Genomic DNA, 25,539 nt, shown 5'->3' with positions numbered 1-25,539 from the left:
TTTAAAAAAATCAACAAATTCAAATAAATAACCTTTATAAATATCACCAATAATAACGCATACATCTTATTAAAATTATCATAAAGTATAGTCAAACATAACTTACAGTTGATAAGGATTAACTTACGACAAATATTTACAGTTTCAACACAAAAGCATTACATACAAACAGGATAAGCTTAGTTAAGGATAGATGTTTTCAAAGGTGAATAAAAACAGAAATGGAATCGATTATCATAAAAAGCCAGAAAAATTAACATTATAGATAAATAGTTCTTTATGTATTTCAGTGATAATTTTTATTTAGTCATTTTAGTATTTTATTGAAAACATGGAGGTGTGTTCGCAAAACAAAATAAACCATTATTCCTACCTGATTTTACTGACCAATATAAAAAGGCTCAACGTAGAATACAGAAACGTGTAAGGATGTTGCTTTAGACACAAATCTCAATTGGCAGAAAATGCATTTTTCTGTGGATGTCCAGATCAATAGCAAATACAGAACTTACAACATATCATATTAGTACAATGTACAAACTGCGACCTAAGACTAAACCATCATAAAACAATACAATGTATGTACAATAAATATATACCATCATTATTACGCGGCATCTAAATAGCAAATCCAGTAAACACTGATATTTTACAAACCAAATTTCTATTACAGTGCAATTTACCAGAAGTAATTTGATTAACTACTTTTAGTATGCATCATGGCAAACCTTGGGCCTTGATGTTGACATGCAATTTGTTTCAGGGGGACGCAATTAGCTCGTTTGTATAATATGTATTGCACAAAATAATCAAGCCGATTTGCTCGCAAGGTATCTAGCACACAATAGGGACTTAGTATATTTCTTTACGAGTATTTTTGTATATATTTGTAGATATCTTTTATGCTTGATATATAACATTATTATCCTGTATAGATGACCCTTAATAGTGTTTTAGTCATGATTAATAAAGGATTTCGCCTCTTGTATGTTCTTTGGGAGAAATTTATGATCTTTATTGTTACAGAATTTAGTTGCAGATAAATATAAACATCTAACGAAAACCATACACGATTAATGAAAAGATACAATATATACAAATCAAAGTAAAACGCTTAACTGAAATATTCAAACGATTTTGTCTTATCCACCGAATTGACAATTTGAACCGTTTTCCCTACAATATCAAACTTTAAATTAGTGCATATTTATTAACAAAGCTATTGGGATAAATGACATTATGCCGTATGACGGATGTCAACAAAACCATGGAAGAAGATACAGCATTTGATCCACATCTAACAACATCTGTGTACTGACATAGAATTAACCATTAAGTATCTTTTACGTAAAACTAATATTTTCTAATAACATTTTGTTATCGTCTGTAGGTTATGACTTCTACCTCATTCCAAAACATCGCAACAGACCACATCATATATAGATGTACTAGTACTTCATTCTGTCAGAATATGCACTGAAATGTAATGTAAAAATCACAACTTCTAACATCACAACTAAGTAAAAATTGAAAATGGCAGTCAAATAACATCTGGCAGTGCATCATCTTCAGTGAACATCCCAAATGAATTGTATACACCTATAGCAATAAACAATATACATGTATATATTTGGCAGTTTCAATTACATTCAATACCCTGACTTCAATTAGTTATATATTTGATAGAAATTTCAAGTTGTGATTAAAATGTTACAAACGAAATATTCTTCTAGCAATTCAAATGACATTACTTTTAGAACAAACGTATGTATTGGCATTACATGTATCAAATAAAGCAGATCCTTTTATAAATGTGTACCAAACCATCAATCACAAAGCAGTTAGGTCAAGTCTTATTTCTCATAAGAGTAATTGCCAATAATTCATTTTTGAATTTCTATAATCACAACAATCCATATAGATTTTCACATGAAATAAAATCACATTCAAAAATATCCATTTCAGCAAAGTGCGTTTCAGTGTAATGTAACCATTCTATAGAATTTTATATTTCAAAACTACAAAAATAAAATAATCAAAATTAATGAACCAATAAGCATCAATGTCTATATTTCATAAGCTATGATGTATCGAGTTATTCAAAACCTTTAAAAAACTTTGTCATCATGCTTACGACCTTGGTGTCTCTGTAACAACTTTGACAATCTATGGTCGATCTTTGTCTCTCATTAACACATATATCACAAAGCCAACCAGTGCTTTTTTTTTTTTTAAAGTTCTATGATCAGTTAATTTTCCTGTTTGTTTACTTGATATTTGCTCAGATTTTCCTATACGTGTACAAACCTTGTAACAATTCCATAGATATGATTTCACTTCTGTAAATTTTACATAGATATCTGATTTCACTTCAGTAGCATTTGCTATAGATTTCTATTTCAATTTTGTAGCATATGTCATATGGATATCAGATTTCTTTTTTGTAGCATAAGTTTACATAGATATCTGATTTCACTTATGTAGCATATGTTTACATAGATATCTGATTTCACTTATGTAGCATATGTTACATGGATATCTAATTTCACTTATGTAGCATATGTTACATAGATATCTGATTTCACTTCTGTAGCTTATGTTACATGGATATCTGATTTCATTTTGTAGCATATGTTACATGGATATCAGATTTCACTTTAGTAGCATTATGTTACATAGATATCTTATTTTATTTTTGTAGCATATGTCATATGGATATCAGATTTCGTTTTTGTAGCATATGTTACATAGATATCTGATTTCACTTATGTAGCATATGTTACATGGATATCTGATTTCACTTATGTAGCATATGTTACATGGATATCTGATTTCACTTCTGTAGCATATGTTACATGGATATCAGATTTCATTTTTGTAGCATATGCTACATGGATATCTGATTTCATTTTTGTAGCATATGTTACATAGATATCTATATGACAGAGTATGCAAGTGCCTAATTGAAATGAAAAACGTGATTTTAATCATATAAAATAAAAGAAATTATCTTTTAAATTGAAACAATATCTATTATTGTATGAAAATGGACTTTCAATGTATTAAAGTTTTTTTTTAATATATTAATATTCCTGAGTATATCATCTGTTGACAATAATCTTATACTTCAAATACATGTATGTATTTTATATACCAATGGTATAACTTACTGACTTAGCAAGTCACCTTATACATACCCTAAAATTGAACCTTATTTCCATATAGGGTAGTATAAAAATTGAGGAGAGAAAAATAATGCAGAGCTGACTTAATTTAACCACATACCTGTAATATTAGTAAATATTCAATATCATTCCTTTATAACTGCTGATAATTAACGTTTTAACAAAAAAACTACTCCCGCATTATACAATAAATTGACAGTTTAATTATATTATTTCTGATTGAATGATCATGAAAAAATTCCATTATTTATTATTTTTCCAGACAGGAACATGCTTCATCACTCTTATTCACACTATTATAATTTAAGGTATTGTTGATATAATTTTTGGCAATTGTTTTTTTCTTTATGCAAATATACAACACATACAATGTTACTCTGTACTTCTATATAAACCCCAAATCTGATAACATTAAAAATCTATCAAGGCATGGCTAGGAAGATGTACTTTCATTCACAGGCAGCTTCCGATGCCCGAGAAGAGGTTTTTTGAGTCTGTATACATTACTACAGTAAAGACTGAAGATATTTTTGTGTGGAAATTAAGATAGTAACTAATAGGTAAGTTTTGTGTTCACTTATAATTAACTTGCCATTGTATTCTAGCACCAACATATGGCTAAATCCATACAAAATCTGTAAAAAATGGCATATATTTAGTGTTTGTTTACCATTCGTCTTTAAAAGGTTCTATAATTTACTGTATGTGAGGTGAAATTTGGAAAAATAATTGTTGAAATTAAAGCCAACTTTAAAAATACAAAATGGTATCCATTGCAATATTAAGGTAATACAAATAACTACATAAATTTCATCTATTTATAAGATATAAGACTGGCTACCCACCCCTGAGTACTTACACTAGCATATCTCCCACTAGATTGAGTCTCTAGAAATATCCTAGAGACCAAAATTATAAATCTCCAATTTTATTTATAATTTTAATATTCTAGAGACAAGAGCCAGTCTAATGTATGAGATGTGGGAGGCTAATGCTGATTTTGACACTACTTTTAGTAGAAATGATTAATATATAAGAGCTATAATAAAAGTGTCTTTGTCACAAGTGAAGCTAGAGTAAATCAATTTGTTAACTGGGATATAATAAAGCCATTTTAACTATTTACTGTAACAGTTCAATACATTTTCAACAAGTTAGTGATATAGTAAACATAATTATTAGATCACAAATACAATAAAATGTAATCTAATTTTCCCCTATTTGCTAAAATTGGCTTTGTATAAAACATATAAACATCCTGTAATAATTCATAATATAGTATATCATTCAGTCCAACTTATAACATTAGTGGAACTTCTAGATTGTGAATTGATAAAAGAAACTTGCCTCCAAATCCATAATTCTAACTATTAAGTTTAGAGCAGGTATGTTCATCATGGCCATGGTGTAACATATTATATCAACATTAGCTAGTTTATGAACATATTATATCAACATTAGCTAGTTTCAAATCAAACATTAACACACATATATACAAGTAAAAATGTCAAAACCTTCATCCGCAGAATATTATACAATTATGTTTGAGTAAAATATGGCCATGCTTAAACAAATATCTAAATTTTTGACATTTGAAACTATCTATCTACTGGGTACATATCAACTATACAGGTTGACTTCCTAGCTATAAAAAGTCAAAATCTGAAAATGGTTTTCTTGTCCATGTGTGTAATGAGTATTGCTTAAATTGCTGCCTTTCATCTACAATATACCTCAATTTATATTTCCGACAAAATGATGTTGATTTCTTATTTTAAAACTTTCAATGGATCAAAATTAATAGCGGGCAAGCTTCAAAATATAAAGGCTCATATTCATAGATGTAAACATTCTCTCAAATATTTTACATTATCTAATATTCTGGTATAACCTAAAAACTTGATGGTGAATGTACTGACTTGATGATGAGAGAAAATATAACAGCCCAAAGTTGACTCGAAGTACTAATGAGGTTTATATATTACTGTAACTTTGTCATGAAGGCAAATTGATGACTTGTGGGTCAATCTAATGACAATGCACATAATATGAAAGTGTCTACAACAATGTGACAATGAGTGAAACAAAGGGAGCTAACTGTAATGACTTGAGGGTGACTGTAGGATTGACACCAGTAGTACCTATATAAATGTTTCAGATGTCCGATGTGTTGTGACGTCACATTAAATCAATGATGATGTAAACATGTGATGATATTACTTATTATAAACCATAGAATGGTGAATTAATTTGTATATGTATAATCCAAATGATGTAATAATAGCACAATTTTCTTCTTGTAGTAGCTGGTGGCTACCTCATTGAACAATATAATGCAAGACTGTTCCATAATGTTCAAAGCAATTTGGGTAAAGTGTCTTGACCATGAGCTGACAACAACAGCATATTACTGTCTGCAACCGTTGCTTCTTGATCACAAAGGCAAACTGTCCTGGATGGGGTTGAACTACACATTTCAGACCTTCGCCTGAGGTTTTATTATCAAATACTCTACTGACTGAGCTAATGAAGCAATGAATTCTAATGATTATTAGAGAATATGTATGCTGATTATAAAATATACAATTATATATATAATTAGATTTGTTGAACTTTAAGTTTAAAAAATAATTCATAAAAATGAACATCAACTAGAAATGTACAAATTCAACCTGACTTAACTTATAATTATTCAATCTCTAACCTGTTATCTTGTCTCATGTTTAATAGAGACGTTTAATTTAAGCAACATAACTCATAAAAGAGAGAGAGTTTACTACAAGTATGTAATTTTGGCAAGTAAACAGCTACAGTAGTATAATTAACATATATAGTTCCTATTACAGAAAAGAAACATTAAGAAGATAAAGCACTGTCAATACACAAATTGGATACCCAAAGAAATAACAGTAATTAAGGAGATTCAATATAAGTTTACATACACCATGGAGTCAATTAAGGAGATTCAATTCTAGTTTACATACACCATGGAGTCAATTAAGGAGATTCAATTCTAGTTTATGTACACCATGGAGTCAATTAAGGAGATTCAATTCTAGTTTATGTACACCATGGAGTCAATTAAGGAGATTCAATTCTAGTTTATGTACACCATGGAGTCAATTAAGGTGATTCATTTCTAGTTTACATACACCATGGAGTCAATTAAGGAGATTCAATTCTAGTTTACATACACGATAGAGTAAATTCCACTTATATAAAAGGATATTTTTCATCAATCTGTGAAACATTTGAAAAAAATAAAGAAATAATCTAGTACTATGTCAGATGGTATAAATAATAATTTGGTAGGGAGACCACAGCCACAATGTAAAATGCATCACCAGTGTATGCCTGATACTAATTGATAACTCTGTTATAACTCTGAGGAGTGATGTGGCCGGTCAGTAAGTAGCTGCAGATCCCATTCTGAGAATAGAACAAAGCTGTCATAATTAATATGAAGAATAAAGCTGACATAATTAATATGATGAAGAATAAAGCTGACATAATTAATATGATGAAATCTACAAAACATGATAGGAACAATAAATCAGAAAATGTTGGTCAGACACAACCTCTAACATACCGTTAAAACTAAAATACTAAAACATATATATATATATATATATAACCCATAATCTCACCGCCTTCTACTCTGCACAGACATTACCAACAAACCAATCTGAATTACTATATAATTCTAGTTAAATCTGGCTCTACCAAAATACATTGCTTTCCTACCTGATTACAGGTATCTGCCAAAATATTTTGAAAAATAGAATTAAAGGCAATGGTTATTTGGCTTGTCTTACATTGTAGTTATAATATGAAGTTAGATAAACTGTCAAGTGTTTAACAGACACACAAAGTTTCAGAAGGATATATGTGTGTACATCAGTTCTTTTTGTCTCCTCACTTATATATGGTGCCAGCTGAAGAGTTACAGTTGGTGCTAATTGATGGCAGTGTCCTGGGTACGCAGACCAATTATCTCTGTGGCTGGATAATCACAATGGTTTGTCCCTTGTTAACAGATGGTTTGGCCTGGAGAAAGCTGATGATCTTCTTTGGAAGAGGCAACTTGCTCAGATCTCTAAAGTTTGTCAGATGGAGTATTGCTCTTCGACACAGGTACTGCAGATTCAAGCGGGGTATTGGTAGTTTGTATGTGACTACTTTGCGATGATAGGTACAATTCTTCATTAGTGATATGGAAGCCTCACCAGGAGAAAAGTAGGGGAAGACTTGAAGATTGATAACCTCTGACACTGGCCAGTAGCAGCCACATACATCCACTTTGAACAAAATATCTAGAGTCCGAAAGTTGAGCAAAGCGATTACATTGACGCTGTACTCCTTACAATGAACAGGGTGAACGCAGCGCAGAGCAATGAAGTCACCAAGCGGACTGGATTTCATTTGTTGTATGTTTGTAGGAAGGTCAAGATTTTGAACACCATAAAGAATATCCCATGTTTCTACAGAGCGGATTTCCAGATCTTTCTGATTTGCCATGACAATTCTATTGTCACCAGCTAAGGCATTAAATGTCATGACATGAGCACGAAATATTGGTGGGATGGTTCCTACAGACAGACCAGAGTAGTTGGAGTTAGGATTAACATAGACATTTTCTAACAGGTAGTTGTCAGGTAAAGCCACCACCCTTGTGAGACTGTCAGGACGTAATAGAATCCTGTGCTTATTGGGTGAAATATAGCTCTCATACCATCTTCTACAGTGATAGAACATCAGAAAATGACCTATGACCTGACCTGTTTCAATGTCCAGTATATAGAACTTTGGTGACAAGTAGTACCTGTTGGTGTTTATCTGAACAACGACAAGTCCATTGCTGTATGCAATAACACTGCATTCCCTGCGATTCCGATTATGTTGAGAATGGCGGACCCATTGTGGGTCTGGAACAGGTACACGTGGGAGTTTAAAGTTCCCAACATACCATTTCTGTTTTTCCACAATAAGCAATTCAGATTTAGATTTGAAACTTGGTACAAAGTATCTCCCACATGTGGTGTCAGGTTTGGCAAGTACTCCACACCTTCTCCTGGACTCACGACAAGTAGTGAAGTCAGCATAATCTGCATAACCACAAATGGTGCGCTGAGTTTTTATCCATCTGCCATAGGAACAAGACTGCAGGACTCCTGTTACTGGTGTGTTCTGGATCAACGACCAGTGCTCCACTTTGTTGGTACATCCAGTCCGCTTGTGGCTGTTGGAGTTCCCCATGATGGTCCATCCAACCCACCTGCAAAAGGTAATATTTAGTGAATTGTTTCAATGTTGCATAAAGGTGATTTCTCAATGTTCACTCAATAATGTACTAGTTCTTAGAAAAAACAAGAGATCCCATAGGGATATTATATTGGCGTCCACCAGTGAATGATCCTTGTCCATCTAATGAAAGACTGATCATTTCTCTACTTTTTTCTTCTTGCTCCCTCTTACTCTAAATCATTTGATCATATGGGAAACCTACATATAAAGTCTAAGAAAGATCTAAGAAAAACTTTTGGAAATTTATCAATAAGAGATTTAACTGTTGAAATTCATGGTAGATGCCTTTAAGCCATTTCGTTTTCCTGATCAGACTAAGATAAATGGGCATAAGTAGGGACAAAGGGGAACCTACATGTTAGGTAGTACTTTTCAAGAAATAGGGATTAAAAGGTATTATTTATGGACAGACAGCAGATGATGGTCCATCTGATAATGGTGGGCTAAATGGATATTACCTTGAGCTTTGACCTTGATTTTTCAATTGGTTCTAAAATGGAGTATGCACAACTATATATATATATAGCTAGCAACTAAGGAGAACATAAGTATCAAATTTCAGAAAGATCCCTTTAGTACTTTCTAAGAAATACCAGTGACAAACAAGAAATATCAAAATCCAAGATGGCCACCTGTCAGCCATGTTGTTTTCCAATTGTTCCCAAAATGGAACATGCATAACAAGGTACCAAGGGGAACCTCAATAAAAATTTCATAAAGATTCCTTCATTACTTTCTGAGAAATAGCAGTAACAAACTTCAATTGTCAAAATCCAAGCTGGCCACCTGTTAAACTATGTTGGTTTTCAATATGTCCTATAATAGAATATGCAGAACTAGGGACTGAGGGACATATTAAATTTCAGAAAGATTCTTCAATTACTTTGTGGAAAATAACAATAAAAATCTTCATTAATCAATGTTAAAATCCAATATGGCCACCTGTCGGCCATGTTGCTTTTCAATCAGTTCCAAAATGGAAAATACACAACTAAGTATCAAGGGGAACATATTTATTACATTTCAGAAAGACACTTAGTACTTTCTGAGATATTGTGATAACAAATTTCAATTGTTTTCTGATCAGTACCGTTATAGAATGTGCACAACTTTTCACAACCAAATTTTAGAAAGATCCCTTGAGCACTTTCTGAGAAATAGCAATAACAAGAATTGTTAATGGACAGACGGGTGGACTAATGAACGACGGACCACTAGAGGCAAGGCAACCTAGCTATATATATAGGATAACCTATCATCTTATGATCGTGGGCTAAACACTTTATGATTCTAGTTTTACTTCAATATCAAAATGGATAAGGTTATTTGATGTGCATACTTCAAAGTGACAAGTTACGTATACCCTGAAATCCACATGAGCTGCTGTTGAAAAGTTTGAGGTAAGACAACTTTAAACAGTCTTTTTTGTCTACTTTTACAAAACATGGAATACAAATGCATATTATACGGCAAAAAATCAAACCACCATAACCAAAATTGTTCATATATCAACCCAAAAGAGAAGTGAAAATAGTTAAAGTGACAATAGATAACACTAAAATCCAAAATTTTGATGTATACAAACAATTTGCAAAATTATGACAGCCTCTGGTTTCCAAGCAAAACAAAATCACAGATATCAATCGCTATTATACTAGTCGAGGGACATACAGATTATGGATACTAAATATGTACATTGTTACATGCTCATTTTTTTTTCAAATTTGCATGGCAAGATCTTCAACATTTTAAGCTGTTGTATTTTTAGGGAACTGCATTAACAAACAGAAAACATATAGTTAAGAAGAATAATATTTTGAATTATCAGGAGGTCAACCATGGCTGCTGGTGTAAAGAACAGTCCCTCAATTAATATCATAGATGTGAATACTTCCCAGTCTCGGAATACTGGGCAGAGGCTGCTTCACATCTGGGATGGTCCCCTTTTTATGCTTTACCTGTACAAAGATGAAAATTGTTTTGCTTTTGTTTATTGTGCTGCACCCTTCAATAGGCCAAAGGTTTTGGTCAGTAGGGACTGCTTCAACCACTCGTCCTTCGAGATTTCAATTTCATCTGTGCTTTTATTTAATTACTGAAATGTTTTTTGATTTTGTACATGTAATGACTTCCTTGCTATGTTATGTACAAATTGTATGTAAACACTGTTATTTACTATATTTTCATAACATAAGATACATGCATAGCCTGAGTTTCCTCTCGTCATGTCTGATGGACCAGACATGGTGTCAACGTAACGTCACAGGAAACTTTATTGGTCTATAGCTAGCACATGCATTAATTAACTATTTGTCTGGCTTTATCTCTTATTAACAATCACGATGTACAATTTTATCAGACCAGTAACATATCAATGTCAAAATCATAACTGTAATATACAATTAAATTGCAACAAATCAATCAATGTCATATTCTTACTCTAAATTCAGCTTAAAAGATTTTAGTTAATAATTATTATAATTAACAGAAGCATAGTTCTTGGGTTTTCATATCAACTAACTCATTGTAGTTATTAGACCTTTCATTGTGCATTGTTATTTCATGCTCAAGACAAAAAATAAACTTTCTTCACGCACTTGTGACTTATTAGGCCTAAATCAAAGTATTGTTTTTGGTGTCTTTCGTCGTTAGTTGATTAATAAGAAAACGTCTGGTGGTACAGGATTACACTTGTATGTTATAAATCTATAAACAAATGTTAACAAGTGAAGGTTTATAAATATCTGCAATAAAAAAAACTTATCGTTGTGTCAGTCGTACGATTTTTCTTACAAGTTCACCAGTTTCCGCTGCTGGTTTAATTTACAGACGCAAATCGCTAAGTGCCTTTTTTCAAGTGTTCGACATCAAATTATACGTCATCTGATACATATGGTATTTCCCTGTGATAAATTTGTATATATTGTGCACTAGTGCACTTAAGTAAGATATTGTTCAAATGTCCGATTGATCATTATAGCCAAAATCAGAAGTAAAACTTACTTTGTTGTGGATAATCTGAAGCTGAAAGTCGAGTCGACTGCACTTGTCAAAAATCAAAACACTGCGTCTCTAAAAAGCTTTGTACGATAACGACCATCATTTCAAACCTTCGATCGACACCGACATCCCTTCAAAAGAACTAACCGATAAAATTACCCTTGTATATAATTATGCTTGTTTTTACCAGTATGACTCAAAATACTCTATATTTTTCTTTTATATATCGATCTAATTATCTTCATGAAATAGTTTATTACTGAACAATCTAAGCGATGGCATGAAGATTATTTTCTAAAAGATATCGACTATATGTTGCTATTTCATTTCATAAGCAGCATGGCGTCCTGGATCCGACAGAAACTCGGAATCAAAGATAATACACGCATGCAGCAATTGGATCTTTCTAAAGATGCGTCGAAATACCTTGATGAAAATCAAATGTTTTTTGTGAAGAAGATTGAAAAAGCGAATAAAGTGCGAGTTATCCAGACGAAATCATCAAAGAAGCGAGGCCGATTTATTGGTCTTTTTCTGCTTTTTAGTGCTGTCGGGTTATGTATCCTTTTCAATGTCACAGCATATTTGATGTAAACATGACAGGCAATGTCTGAGATGAACGAAGTGTCGAAAACCTGATTGATTGTTTAAAATGTGACAACTTTAGTAGTTAAAAACTCTTATTCTAATGTATAATACGATAAATAATGAATGCAGGCTGTAAGCCCTACTGTATATCAATACAATACTTGTGGTATAATTAGAATAATCTCTGTATTTAAATAAACAGCATTTAAGTGTGTTGGCATTTCCCCAATGATTGTCCTGCAGAATTTCAAATTGCTTTACATCTGATACAACAATAACATGCTGTGGCAAGTATTTCCAGGCATCTACTAGTACTCTACAATGTGGAATCTAAAACAGTTTTTTTTCAGATGTCCCTGCTACATGGCTTTTTGAATATTTTAGTGAATATCCTCTTGTCCTGCTGATAGTATCAATTCAGAGTACAGATGTTGTGACTCGTTCAACATAGATATTTTTTTCAGGGTTTTAAACTCATACGCTTATTAGGACCCCTCTTTTCTTTCAGTGTTCTAATATAAGGTTGGCAGGTTTAATTTCTCTAAGCTTTTTAATATTAAATTAATCCAGGTATGAGTTTTGTAGCTCTCCTCTGGATGTTCTCTATCAGTTCAAGGTAGATGTGGCCATCACACATGTAATAAAATATCAAGAAAAAAAAAACCAAATTCCACTCATAATTTGGGTGGTACTGCAGTGGTAACACACTTGCCATTCACCTCTCCTACACTGAGGCCCTCGAGCTCTCTTGCTTCCATCCGGGCTAACAAAAGTGATTAATGTAAGTTGGTATATAACTTGCTTTGCAATTGTTGTAAAATGAATAAAGTTTACATTTTTTAGATCGGTAATCTATTTTTACTTGGTATAAACATGTAATTACACATTTTTCGAACCCAATTGATTAAGGATGTGGAAAATCTTTAATTTGCATTTTGGTCAATTTAATCAGAAAATTGTAATTTGCTTCGGCGGTGACCTCAACCTTTATTTTAAACTTGGAATGTCGAATCTGTAATAGGAAAGTGTCCATAATAAAAAAGCCTGTGGGCTTGAACTATAGGAATCAACCTTAGTTTATTGAAGGAAACAAAGAAATCCAGCATGATTTCATTTGAAAGAGTCCTTTGCAGGTTCTTCATAGAAACAGTATATTTATTTGACATATCTTCTTGCACTGGACAAAATCATTTAAACATTTTGGTTAAAAGTTATTACCATTCTGTCAAATTGAGAACGGCATACTTAAATTGATTCTTGTTACATCCTTAACACTTTGCTCAGATCTAGGAACCCTCCGCAGCATCAAACAAGAGACATTCTTGGATGAATTTGACGATATGCATAAATCCTAGCATTTCCTTTTTTTGTGTGAAATGCTATGGAGTGCCTGTTTCTTCTGTTTTATTATAAGGATGAAAAGGTGTGTGATTGATTACTGGAATTGGAACTTTAATTATGGATTAGAATAAAATCTAATTGAATGAATAATTTTGTGAGTTTCAACAATTAAGATGTTACATATTCTTCACAGTTTTAAGGTGAAAATCACAGACAGACATTGCTCCCACTGATGAGAAGCTGTTGTTTCGGGTTTACAATATGATGCTGGAAGGAATGGTGAACTTTGAATGGGATGGACCACAATGACATATCTATACATGATTTGTGGTTTGTTCACGTTACACATGCAGGTTAGATAACTATAGGTATAACAATGTAGAAACTATAGCATTTCAAACTGTTTTGATTAAATGTTTTCTTGATTATGACAATACCTGTATAAGTTACCATGCACAGAGACTGTAATGTCCTGTTCTTTGTGATAGATTTAAATTTTTGTAACACATTTAAATGTGTTGAATTGTAGTCATGTGATAATAAATTTGTGTTATCTTGTATGAAATATATGTGTACATATATTTTGTCATCTAACATTAAAAACTTTCAACTTGAAGACAATATTGTTTTTCCCCCTTTATTATCCCCTCGCGACGAAAGTCGGGGAGGGGATATAGCGTTCCGTTTGTACGTAAGTACGACGTATGTTCACTTTTTGTCAGCGCTCTTGCGACTTCATTTTTGAACGGATACTGACCAAACTTCATATATGGGCCCAGCATGGGAATACCTCGAACGACTTCGTGTTTCAGGGTGCCAAGGTCAAGGTCAGCATTACTATTTATAGAAAATCTTTGTCAGCACTCTTGCAACTTCATTTCTGAACGGATCCTGACCAAACTTCATATATGGGTCCAGCATGGGAATACCTCGAACGAGTTCGTGTTTCAGGGTGCCAAGGTCAAGGTTAAGGTCACCGTTACTATTTATAGAAAATCTTTGTCAGCGCTCTTGCGACTTCATTTCGGAACGGATCCTGACCAAACTTCGTATATGGGTCTAGCATGGGAATACCTCGAACGAGTTCGTGTTTTAGGGCGCCAAGGTCAAGGTTAAGGTCACCGTTACTATTTATAGAAAATCTTTGTCAGCACTCTTGCGACTTCATTTCTGAACGGATCCTGACCAAACTTCATATATGGGTCCAGCATGGGAATACCTCAAACGAGTTCGTGTTTTAGGGCGCCAAGGTCAAGGCCAATGTCACCATTGCTATTTATAGAAAATCTTTGTCAGCGCTGTAATGCGACTTCATTTTTGAACGGATCCTGACCAAACTTCATATATGGGTCAAGCATGGCAATACCTCAAACAAGTTCGTGTTTCAGGGCGCCAAGGTCAAGGTCACCGTTACTATTTATAGAAAATATTTGTCAGCGTTGTTGCGACTTCATTTTTGAATGGATCCTGACCAAACTTCATATATTGGTCCAGCATGGCAATACCTCGATAGCCCATGCCTGATAATAAGCCCATCCACGTCTATTGCAGTTCAGTGCAAATGACAACTGATGTCATTTCAATGTCCTGCAATAACCCCACCCCCCATTTTGCGTTGGAGTTCATGTGTTAGCACGCGAGGGGATTTGTATCATTTGCGATGCCTTGTTAGCATTTTGGTAATATCATTTTGAAACCTAAATATTCTGCTGTCATTACTTTAAACCTAAAGTTTAATTATTGTCTTTTGCCATTTGCCATCCATAAACTTTTCAGTTAAAAATGCTACTCCTCCAAATCCCACAGGCAGATTTTAACCAGATTTGGTCTTAGGTCATCATTAGGGAAGGCAATCATTTCTTAAATAAATGAAGTCAATTAGTCCTCTTGGGACAGGGAGTAGGGCTGAAAAGTAGAGGGTGATAGATTGAAGGGCAGGGCCCTAAAACAGGAACCTTGCCAAAATTTTGCTTTAAAATGCTAATCCTTCTTATTAATTAATCCCTAAGTGGGTTACAGCCAAACTTAGTCTTAAAACAACATTAGGAAAAGGCAATCATTTCAAATAAATGAGACTGATTTGACCGCTTAGGACAGAGGGACAGGCCTAAAAATTGGAACTTAAATTTTGCTTTAGAAATAAATTTAAAAGGTCTTAATTCCAGAGTGGATTATAACCAAATTTTGGTCTGAAACATCATTGCATATAATTAGCACTGTGTGTGTGAACAAATTTCTGACTGAAACTTCAGTATTTATTGTCTGGTTTACATAAAATTTAGTTAAGATTCTCAGTATACAAAAATATATAATGAGGTCAAAAATCAAGTTCAAAGGTCAAGGTAATATTTTATATCTTTTCATAGGTGAACAGTTATTTGGAATTTAACAAGTAATCAACTGACCAAAGGTCAAGGTCAAATTTTAACCATTTTTTCTGATGAAAATTTTGTTATCACATTATGGAATTTGTTACTGCTATTTCTTAAGAAGTTCTAGAAGGATTTTTCTCCATTTTTAGGTTACCCTTGGTCCCTAGCTGAACCCATCTACTTTGAAGTTCAATTATGAAATCAAAATGGTAGACAGGTGCCTAATTTGGATTTGCCCTGTGGAAATTTGTTGTCAATATTCTATTAGATCTTTCTGATATTGCTGAAACTTCATGTGTAGGTTACCCTTGTTCTCGAATGATTATAGGAGAAGGGAAAAGTAGTGAAAAGACCAGTGGTTCCAGGATAATAAACTTGTAATAAAACAATGTTAATCAGAATTAAATGTGAGTGGTGGTTAAATGTAAAGGTATGTATATCTTATTGTGTTGTCTGACAAAAGCAGGCGACATATAGATACCACTATGTCGATGTTGGTGTCATCCTCATCTGCATAGACTTGGAGGTTTCTGTGCGATAACTCTTTTTAAGTTCTTTTGGGCAGATCAAACTCAAACTTCATGCAGATCTTCCTTACTAAGAGTGCTCACATGGGATTGCTATTCAGGTCCAAAAGGAAAAGGTCAAGGTCACTGTCCCTACAAGGTAGCACACTACAGTAGGACAGCCTGGCCTGGGCAATTTTTTTGTTAAGTAAATAACTCCTGTATTATGATATGCATAAAAAAATGAAAAAATAAATGTACTCTATAATTGGTATATTCAGTATGAAGAAGTACATACAGGCTTCACACTAATTAAAACAAAAATGATTAAATTGGTTCCGGATTTTAAATTTCTAGATTTTCCGAAAGTGTGTTTACATAGGAAATTAAGTTTTGCCTAGAGCGAAAAATGGAAGCCCACAGAAAAGGTAAGATAGCAGGAAAACTTAATTTACAACATATGTCAAAACAAGATTAATTCTGTCTTTTGGATAGAGATATTTAATTTTAAATAAGTTTCAGGAAAAAAATTGTGTAGAGAATTGTGTCATTTTGGGTCAAATATCATAATATTTTGCAATTTTTTAGCACTTATTCAGCTGTTACCATGGTATTCACAGCTCTAAAAATCACAGAAAAAATAAGTTTACTTATCCTTAAGAGCTGTATTAAAATTGCAAATGTTGTACAGATTACAAATATATATACTCTATTAGAGGTAATATGTAGAGTTAACTGACAATGTTCACATATCTAAAACGTGTGCCATATTTTTTAGAATTGGGCAGTTTTACTGTACTCTGCTACCCAAATAGAAGATGTGATCAAACCCAAACCTCATGCAGATTTTCCTTACCAAAAGTGCTTGTTTGTGAATGCTTTTCGGGTCCTAAGAATGAAGGCCAAGGTCATTGTTACTAAAAATAGAAAATTAATTTCCTTGTGGTAACTCAAGTTCTCTTTTAGGTCCATCAAACTCAGTTTGCATGCAGTTTATCATTACCACTAGTGCTTGCAAGGGGTTGTTTTTAACTCGCCTGGAACACAGGCGCTTGCATAGAAAATATGACTTTCAATTTTTTTTTGATATGGCAGTGGTATGTGTAATCTGTTAAGTACAAGGTTGGCAACAACGCCACGAGCGAAACGGCACCCCATCTCACTTCAATCGACTAAAAAACACATTTATTCAAACTGACACGACGCACACTATATGCGACCGTCATCAGAAAACATTCATCTTTAACCTACTGTGTCACTCAATACGAATTGTTACATTCAAAACACAATAATCCGTAAAAACATCGCCGACTTCCTCGCTCAGAACGCCATTTCTCAAACGGCTCCCTGAGCCTGTCCAGATTCTTCATTTACATACGGGGTTCAAAGGACATGCGATTATATGATCGTCAGTCGTCAGGTGTACTTTTGGGGGTCATCTCCGCATGCATTTTGTCCGGAAAATGCTTCGGCTCGCTGAAGAGTTTCGTCTAATTTACGATTATTTGAAGAGTTTCGTCGATGAACGATGATTTATAATCATAAATTATTCATTATTTTGAACGTTAGATTACCATGCACCGTATATGACAGTACACAGCAGGCGCGGATCCAGGAATTGGAAAGGGGGGGTCCAGTAATTTAGTGGTAATGTGGTAATGCGTGCGCCATAGGCGGGAGCCGAATTTTTTTTTTGGCGAGGGGTCTGGGGGCCAAAATTTCGGAACAAAATTTCGGAAAAATGAAATGATTAAATGATTATAGCAAATTTTGCAATCTTTCGAGAATAAGATTTTCGATATGTGGAAAGGGGGGAGGGGAATAAATTGATTCACACAGAACGTCACTATCGTATCGTTTTCTAAATAATGAAATAATTGTCACAAAGGTAGAACAAAATGCTTATTTATTGATTAACTTTTGTCAGTTTACTGAAATCTGGACGAACAAAAAGAAAAGTGAATCACGAATAAGACTGTCATCAGGTTACTGGAACGTATACATGTGTACCAACATTACTTACTTCAGACCAGTTCATTTATTTCTGCACATTTTACAAATATCATGTCGTCGTCTAATTACGAAAATCATACTTCAGACCTGCCAAACGATTTGTACGTTGTGATCTATGATCCATCATCAATTTATTTTCATTTCCCACAATGTTAGATTTAATGTTTGCTAGAAGTTCTTCGAGTTCAATCCAAATTTTATGAGTACATCTATCACTGTATGATTATCGAAATATTGAGTTCCTTCAGTCATTTTGTTTTAAACCCCTTTTTATTCAAATTTTCGAAACAGTATTACTTTCTTACTTGATTTCGGTTTTAATACACTCGATATCAGTTTGCCCCTTAGTGTCTACAATCAGGGGCGGACACAGGATTTTCAAATAGGGGGCGTGCGAAATTAAAGGGGGGGGGGGGGGGGGGGGGGGTTCCCCCCCCCCCCCCCCCCCCCCCCCGGAAAAAAATGGCAGGTAAATGCAAATTCCTGCATTCTAGTGTATTTCACGATATATTCATACCTGGTGTGTTTTATAAAAACAAGTATATGAGAGATGTTTTTTAATGATTTTATATTATTATTTCACTGATTGATACGGGAATTCGCTTTTTAAGATACCCTTACTTTGACAGTTTTAGGGGGGGGGGGGGGGCTTTAAATCCGCCAGTGACAATGTCAAAGAGTTTAACGCATTGTAAAATGTATTCTTTGTAATACTCATTATCCATTTATTCCACTTTACATCGCTCGCATATATAAAATTTAAGTTATTGATGAATTACCTGATTAATTGAGTGTGTAAGCATCTAACGCTACTCTAATATTAATCAAGCTGGCTGAATTGCTTACAGAATTATGAAACTGAATTAAAATGAGAAAGAAAAGAGAATACTTGAGGGGGAAGTAGTGGTTATTTTGTGTCAACGCCAGACTTTTATAGTATTTTAGGGCTTAACGCCAGAATACCCAGAACAACCTCTTATTCTTATCGGTATTGTGTGGTACATACATTTTTAACTAGTCATGTAGGGGTCCATTTTTTTTTTTTAAATTGAAGATTGGCATAGCCCTACATAATGGCAAGTACAATAAAAAATCAAAATATCAAACAAATATCAGCTATTACCCCATCAAAATTTTAACTTCGAAAAATCCCAACTGATACTGCTTGTTCATGGTATACGTATAATGTCCCGGCCCTGTCTTGAACAAGTTATTGAGCACCGTTATATGCAATCTTTTTGATTGAAAACGAAGTTCAACAACTACCGAAATGATGCAGTTGAAGAAAAGGAAGGACGATCTCATCACTGCATGGCATTAAAACATGCTATCTTATTAGTCCGTGATATCGCAAACGACGTCCTGTGCATGCACCTGTAAAATAAAGTATGCCGAGATGACCCCAAAAAGTGCACCTGGTGACAGTCGATTATATAATCGCATGACCTTTGAACCCCGTATGTAAATGAAGAATCTGGACAGGCTCAGGGAGCCGTTTGAGAAATGGCGTTCTGAGCGAGGAATTCGGCGATGTTTTCACGGATTATTGTGTTTTGGATGTAACAATTCGTATTGAGTGGCACAGTAGGTTAAAGATGAATGTTTTCTGATGACGGTCGCATATAGTGTGCGCCGTGTCAGTTTGAATAAATGTGTTTTTTAGTCGGTTGAAGTGAGATGGGGTGCCGTTTCGCTCGTGGCGTTGTTGCCAACCTTCAGCTTAACATATTACACATACCACTGTCAAAAAAAAATGAAAATAACATTTTCTATGCAAGCGCCTGTGGCCTGGAACCGAAGGTCCGGTGAGCTTATGTCGTGGCGCAGCGTCCGTCGTCCGTCCCTCAACATTTGCTTCAAATCGCTACTAGTCAAAACATTCTTATTGGATTTTCACCAAATTTGGTCAGAAACATCCTTGGCAGAAGGGGATATAAGATTTTGCATAAATGGTGACTGACCTCCAAGTGCCGGAGGGGTGGGGCCCAATAGGGGAAATTGAGACAATGCCTTTAAATCGCTACTAGTCATAAAGTTTTGAATGGATTTGAACTTAATTTGGTCAGAAACATCCTTGGGGGAAGGGGAATAGATTTTGCATTAACGGTGACGCTGATCCCCCAGGGGCACCGAGGGGCTGGGCCCAATAGGGGAAATTGAGGCAATGCCCTTGAATCGCTACTAGTCATTAAGTTTTGAATGGATTTGAACTTAATTTGGCCAGAAACATCCTTGGGGGAAGGGAAACAGATTTTGCATAAATAATCATTCTGACCCTCAAGGGGCCAGAGGGGCGGGGCCAAATAGGGGAAATAGAGGTAATTTCTTTAAACCGCTAATTGTCAATAAGTTCTATTTTGGATTTGAACCTAATTTAGTAAAGAACATCCTTGGGAGAAGGGGACAGATATTGCATAAATGGTGACTGACCTAGGAGGGGCCAAAGGGTCAGGGCCAAATAGGGGAAATAGAGGTAATGCCTTTAAATCGCTACTAGTCATAAAGTTATGAATGGATTTAAACCCAATTTAGTCAGGAACATCATTGGGGAAGGGGAACAGATTTTGCATAAATGGTGACTCTGACCCCTAAGGGGCCAGAGAGGCGGGGGCCCAATAGGGGAAATTGAGGCAATTCCTTTAAATCGTTACTAGTCATAAAGTTATGAATGGATTTGAACCCAGAAGCATCCTTGGGGAAAGGGGAACTGATTTTGCATAAATGGTTGCTGTGACCCTCCATCCCATAACCATGTATAGCATCGCTGGGCGTTAAGGGATAAACACAATTCTGATGTAAAAATAGGCTCAAGGGGTTTTCCCCACCCTTAGGAACTTTGTTTCTTTAAACACAATCATGTTGTAAAAACAATCTCTGAGGTCTTTTCACACCCAGTCTTGACTTCATTATTTCTTTAAGCAGTTGGGATCCCACACTATAACCATTTATTGCATTTTTGCCAGTGAAATATAGAAATTTATCAAACTAATAAAACTTATATTTCCACTGCAGTGATGAGCAGTGAAAATATAAGATTTTGCAGTGAAAATATAAGTTTTCCGTTTTTGGCCAATCAGAGCGGACCTTTGTATTCAACTCGTTGAAACTTGCCGATTTTTCCAACCGAAGCGGAGATAGATAAATTGGTTATTTTACTGTATTTCTGAAATGTTCAGACTAGTTTTTGACAAAATACTCACTTGACCTTAGCTATTCATGCACAGATTATCCTATAACAGCAGAAAACGCTTAAATTGCGTTGATCAGTCCTTTCAAAATGGCGCCGTCAAGTTGACGTGGAGTAACGTCACAAAGAAATGATGTCATAACTGATTCTCGCACTTTTTGACGCTATTAATTTTTGTATGTTTTTAATTTAGTTTTTAAGTTGAAGAAATGCAATAAAAAGAAAATTGAATGGTTTCCCGTTAAATATAACATATATTTCAATCGTATGACAGAATATTTCGATATTTTTCACTCGTGCTTCGCACTCGTGAAAATATCAATATTCTGTCATACTCGTGAAATATATGTTATATCAAACTTGAAACCATTCAATATCCTCTCTCTATAGCATTGTTCGAGATTGACAAATAGAGCTACATATTAACAAAATGAACATGAACATTATTTTGACGTTTGGTCAAATCCAACCAGGTGAGCGATACAGGCCTCATGGGCCTGTTGTTTACTGGTTCAAAGGTCAAGGTCACTGTTGCTCATTTACTGCTTTCTTGGTAATCTGTAGAAGATATATAGGAACGAGACTTTCACAAAATGTTAAAATGAAGTAAATCTCATTCTGTATAAGATATCTTACGTAGTAACGAGATTTGAATTACATATATGTAAGATATCTTATGAAATGAATTAAGATTAGATATAAAATATCTTATTTGTTATAAAAGTTACACGTATCTCATACTATATAGGGTATCTCTTAGTTTTCTATGTTTAGTATATTGATTATCTTCAATATAGCCCGATTTTCCTCTGGCCCTGACACCATGTCGGGGGCTACACCAGACATGGTGACAGGGGCAGAGGAAACTCAGACTATCTTTATCGTGTATGATTTATCTTATATGCTATATAAAGATATCTCATAATGTTAAACTTATGTTATATAAAACATTGTAAATGTCATGTATGGTATCTTTTAATAACTTTATGAAAAATAGGATCGACAGTCTTCCTTGAATGAATGTTGATTTAACTTTCCAAACTGAAAAAATACGTTCGTTCAGATTAGTTTTATGTTTGATTATTTGATATTTGGCCTCCTGAAATCTGACAGATGGCTCTATATACTTCTCTTGCTCCATTTGTACAGGTTCGTTTTATATGTAATATATTCTACAGGGTCGGCCTATATGCATTAATTTGCACTTACAAGGATGCATTTTAATAAATATTTATCGCTCAAGTTTAAAGTTTATTTATGTCATGTAAAATATCTACATCAGCGTTTCCACGTTAACCTATGAAAACCTACGTATTACCCGCAAAAAAGTATACACCCGGCTATAGCACTACCAGGAAGAACAATTATAAACAATAACAGTCCTAGCATTGATCCTTGAGGTAGTCAACAAGTTACGTTCATCCAGTTTCTCCGTTCCGTGGTACTCGTTGCTGTCTGCCAGTGATAGAACTAGAAGTTGCTTGCGTTAGATCTACCGGATACGAATCCGTGGTTTTACCGTAATGTATTTAACAACAAAATAAAATTGGTTATAATACTTTTCACATGATGGACACTTGTCTCCCTTTTTAGGTCATCTGACCCAAAGGGTCAGGATGACCTGTAGTCATCATGCTTCGTCCGTCGTCGTGCGTCGTGCATCGTGTGTCGTGCGTTGTGCGTCGTGCGTCGTGCATAAATTTCTCATTAAAACGACTTCTCAATAACCAGAAGTCCCAGGATACTGATATTGGGCCTGTAGCATGCTAGGATAAAGCCCTATCAAGTTTGTTAAAATCGATGACCTTGACCTACTTTTAAGAGCACAGGAGTAAACTAGGCTAAAATCTTCAAACAACTTCTTCTTAATAATCAAGAGTGCCAGGGAGTTGATATTTGATCTGTAGCATTCTGGGGTGAAGGGCTACCAAGTTTGTCCAAATGAATAACCCTGACCTCCTTTTAAGACTACAGGACTCTAGTCTTCAAACAACTTCTCAACCAAAACCTCCATGCCAATCAGCGATTTATGTCCACAGTACCTCTTTCTATTGGATATTCAATGAAGTACACAATCACCAATAATTAAGTCAGATGACCGTTAAGGCCCATGGGCCTCTTGTTAAAAAATAGCGCTAATTTGTGTCGCCTTACAATAATCTGGTACAGTACCTACATTTTGTACTTCTAACGACATGTTAATTTTGTAACTATGATAAATATGCTGAAATTGTTTCTGCCATTTCCGTTAGAAAACCCGAATGTAGTTATTCTATACCTGGTGATTTTGTTGACTTTCAATCAACACATTAAGTAATATGTATCGGTTGCATTGGGAAGTAAACTTCTTTTTGTAGGTAAGTTTTGGTTATTACTACGGTTTTGAAAGAAGTTGGCAAACTATTTGACTTTTCTCTTTAGTTTTGTTGTTTGCTTTACCTAGTTCGGAAAAGTAATCTATTTCGGTTTTCGTTTTTGACTTCGAACGAATTTCTACATTGCCTTCGGGTTCTGATGATGACTTGTTATCGAATTCCTTTCTCAGTTTTCTTGCTTTATTTAGACAGCATACCTTTCTGGTTTCTAGCCTTCTTTCCGAGAGTGTGCTTTGTTTCATACTGTCTCATTTTCGTATTCATTTGTTTTTGTTTTTGTTTTGTAATGTTACCTGTACGTGCTCCCTACCTCTCGAGGTCTTAAGCTATGGTAATATATATATCGTTTTATCGTACAATGCCGTTGGTCACAAAATGTTTAGCTGTTGTATAGCACTTGAAGTCAAACATGGTCAAACACAATGGTTCCTCTTTTCCAACGGTTTTTGGTTTTCTAATCTCGTAATAAATGTTTCCTTCTTTGATTGACTTATTTAAAAAATAAACTTAGTTGATTGATAAGCTTAGGTCATATGCAATTTCAAAGTTGCAGGTCATTGTAATTCGAGTCTACACAAAACCTTTAGACTAGATGAAACGACCGACTGAACATTTTTGATGAAAATCACTGTCGCCAAATGAGCAGGCAAATGGAAGATACCACGTCTTCGTATCACGAAGTATGGACCAATGTATTGTTTAATAAATTCCTGGCCTTGCTCTCTGTGAAGAAAACACATAACCAACAATTCTGACATTAAGAGAAAGCACTTTTTGTTCACCTCTACAAATTTCAAATATTGACATTGACCATTAAACCTTGACCAATGACTATAAGAAAATAATTAAGAATGAGATGTTCCGATACTATCATGTAAATATGAACCAAATCTGTTGAGATATTATCAAGAAATGTAATTGATTTGAAACGGAAAGAGATTCGAAGGTGACCCTGTACAACATTGATAAAGACCTATTACCCTTGTCCTCCCCATGTCAGGGCCTAGGGTATCACTGTACTACATTGACCTACACCCAATGTCCTCCAATGTCAGGACCTCGGTATCGCTGTACCAACTTGACATACGCCCAATGTCCTCCCATGTCAGGGCCTCGGGTACCGCTGTACCACAGTGACCTACACCCAATGTCCTCCAATGTCAGGGCCTCGGGTACCGCTGTACCACAGTGACCTACACCCAATGTCCTCCAATGTCAGGGCCTCGGGTACCGCTGTACCACAATGACCTACACCCAGTGTCCTCCCATGTCCGCGCTATGGTATCGCTTTACCAACTTGACATTCACCAAATATCCTCCCATGTCAGGGCCACGATATCGCTGTACTTCATTACTGATTACCTCATTAAATTTATTTAATGAAGGTAACTAATAATCATATGTAATCTGTTTTGCTTGAAATCAATTTTATGACCGTAGAGTTGAACAATTTAAAGTCATCGTACAATAGATTGTCCGTAGCAAATTCATAGTATCGTTACAAAGTTATTTATCCTGCAACATGCACTGCATTGTTGGTATACACCCACCATATATATTTTTTGCTGTATACGGCAGTGACAGAAAACAGCCGTATTTAGAATCTTAGCACGTGCGTCAATTTGACTGACCTACTTCCAAGTGAAACAACATTTAAAAGGTGAAATT

General features: G+C 34.7%; 1 protein-coding gene and 1 long non-coding RNA gene across 2 annotated transcripts; one reads left to right on the top strand and one right to left on the bottom strand.

Annotated features, from left to right (window-relative positions):
• Positions 1 to 2,403: 2,403 nt before the first annotated feature.
• Positions 2,404 to 11,558, bottom strand: LOC117315684. Its single transcript, XM_033869996.1, has 2 exons — positions 11,493 to 11,558; positions 2,404 to 8,460 (listed from the first exon to the last, which is right to left on the bottom strand). The coding sequence occupies exon 2, from the start codon at positions 8,439 to 8,441 to the stop codon at positions 7,176 to 7,178; it is 1,266 nt and encodes a 421-aa protein (XP_033725887.1). The 5' UTR covers positions 8,442 to 8,460; positions 11,493 to 11,558; the 3' UTR covers positions 2,404 to 7,175.
• Positions 11,559 to 11,698: 140 nt separating this feature from the next.
• On the top strand, positions 11,699 to 14,034 carry LOC117315683. The gene is made up of 2 exons (XR_004529742.1): positions 11,699 to 12,048; positions 13,362 to 14,034. It is a non-coding gene; the product is annotated as an uncharacterized LOC117315683 (long non-coding RNA).
• The last annotated feature ends 11,505 nt before the right edge of the window (positions 14,035 to 25,539 follow it).

This window comes from Pecten maximus, chromosome 2, assembly GCF_902652985.1.
Source record: "Pecten maximus chromosome 2, xPecMax1.1, whole genome shotgun sequence".
NCBI classification, from domain to species: domain Eukaryota; kingdom Metazoa; phylum Mollusca; class Bivalvia; order Pectinida; family Pectinidae; genus Pecten; species Pecten maximus.
Note: the sequence above shows the minus strand (reverse complement) of the source record. Positions and strands in the feature narration are given on the sequence as shown.

Excerpts from the sequence above, each read along its gene's own strand:
- LOC117315684 (XM_033869996.1), bottom strand. The coding sequence starts at position 8,441 with ATGGGGAACTCCAACAGCCACAAGCGGACTGGATGTACCAACAAAGTG.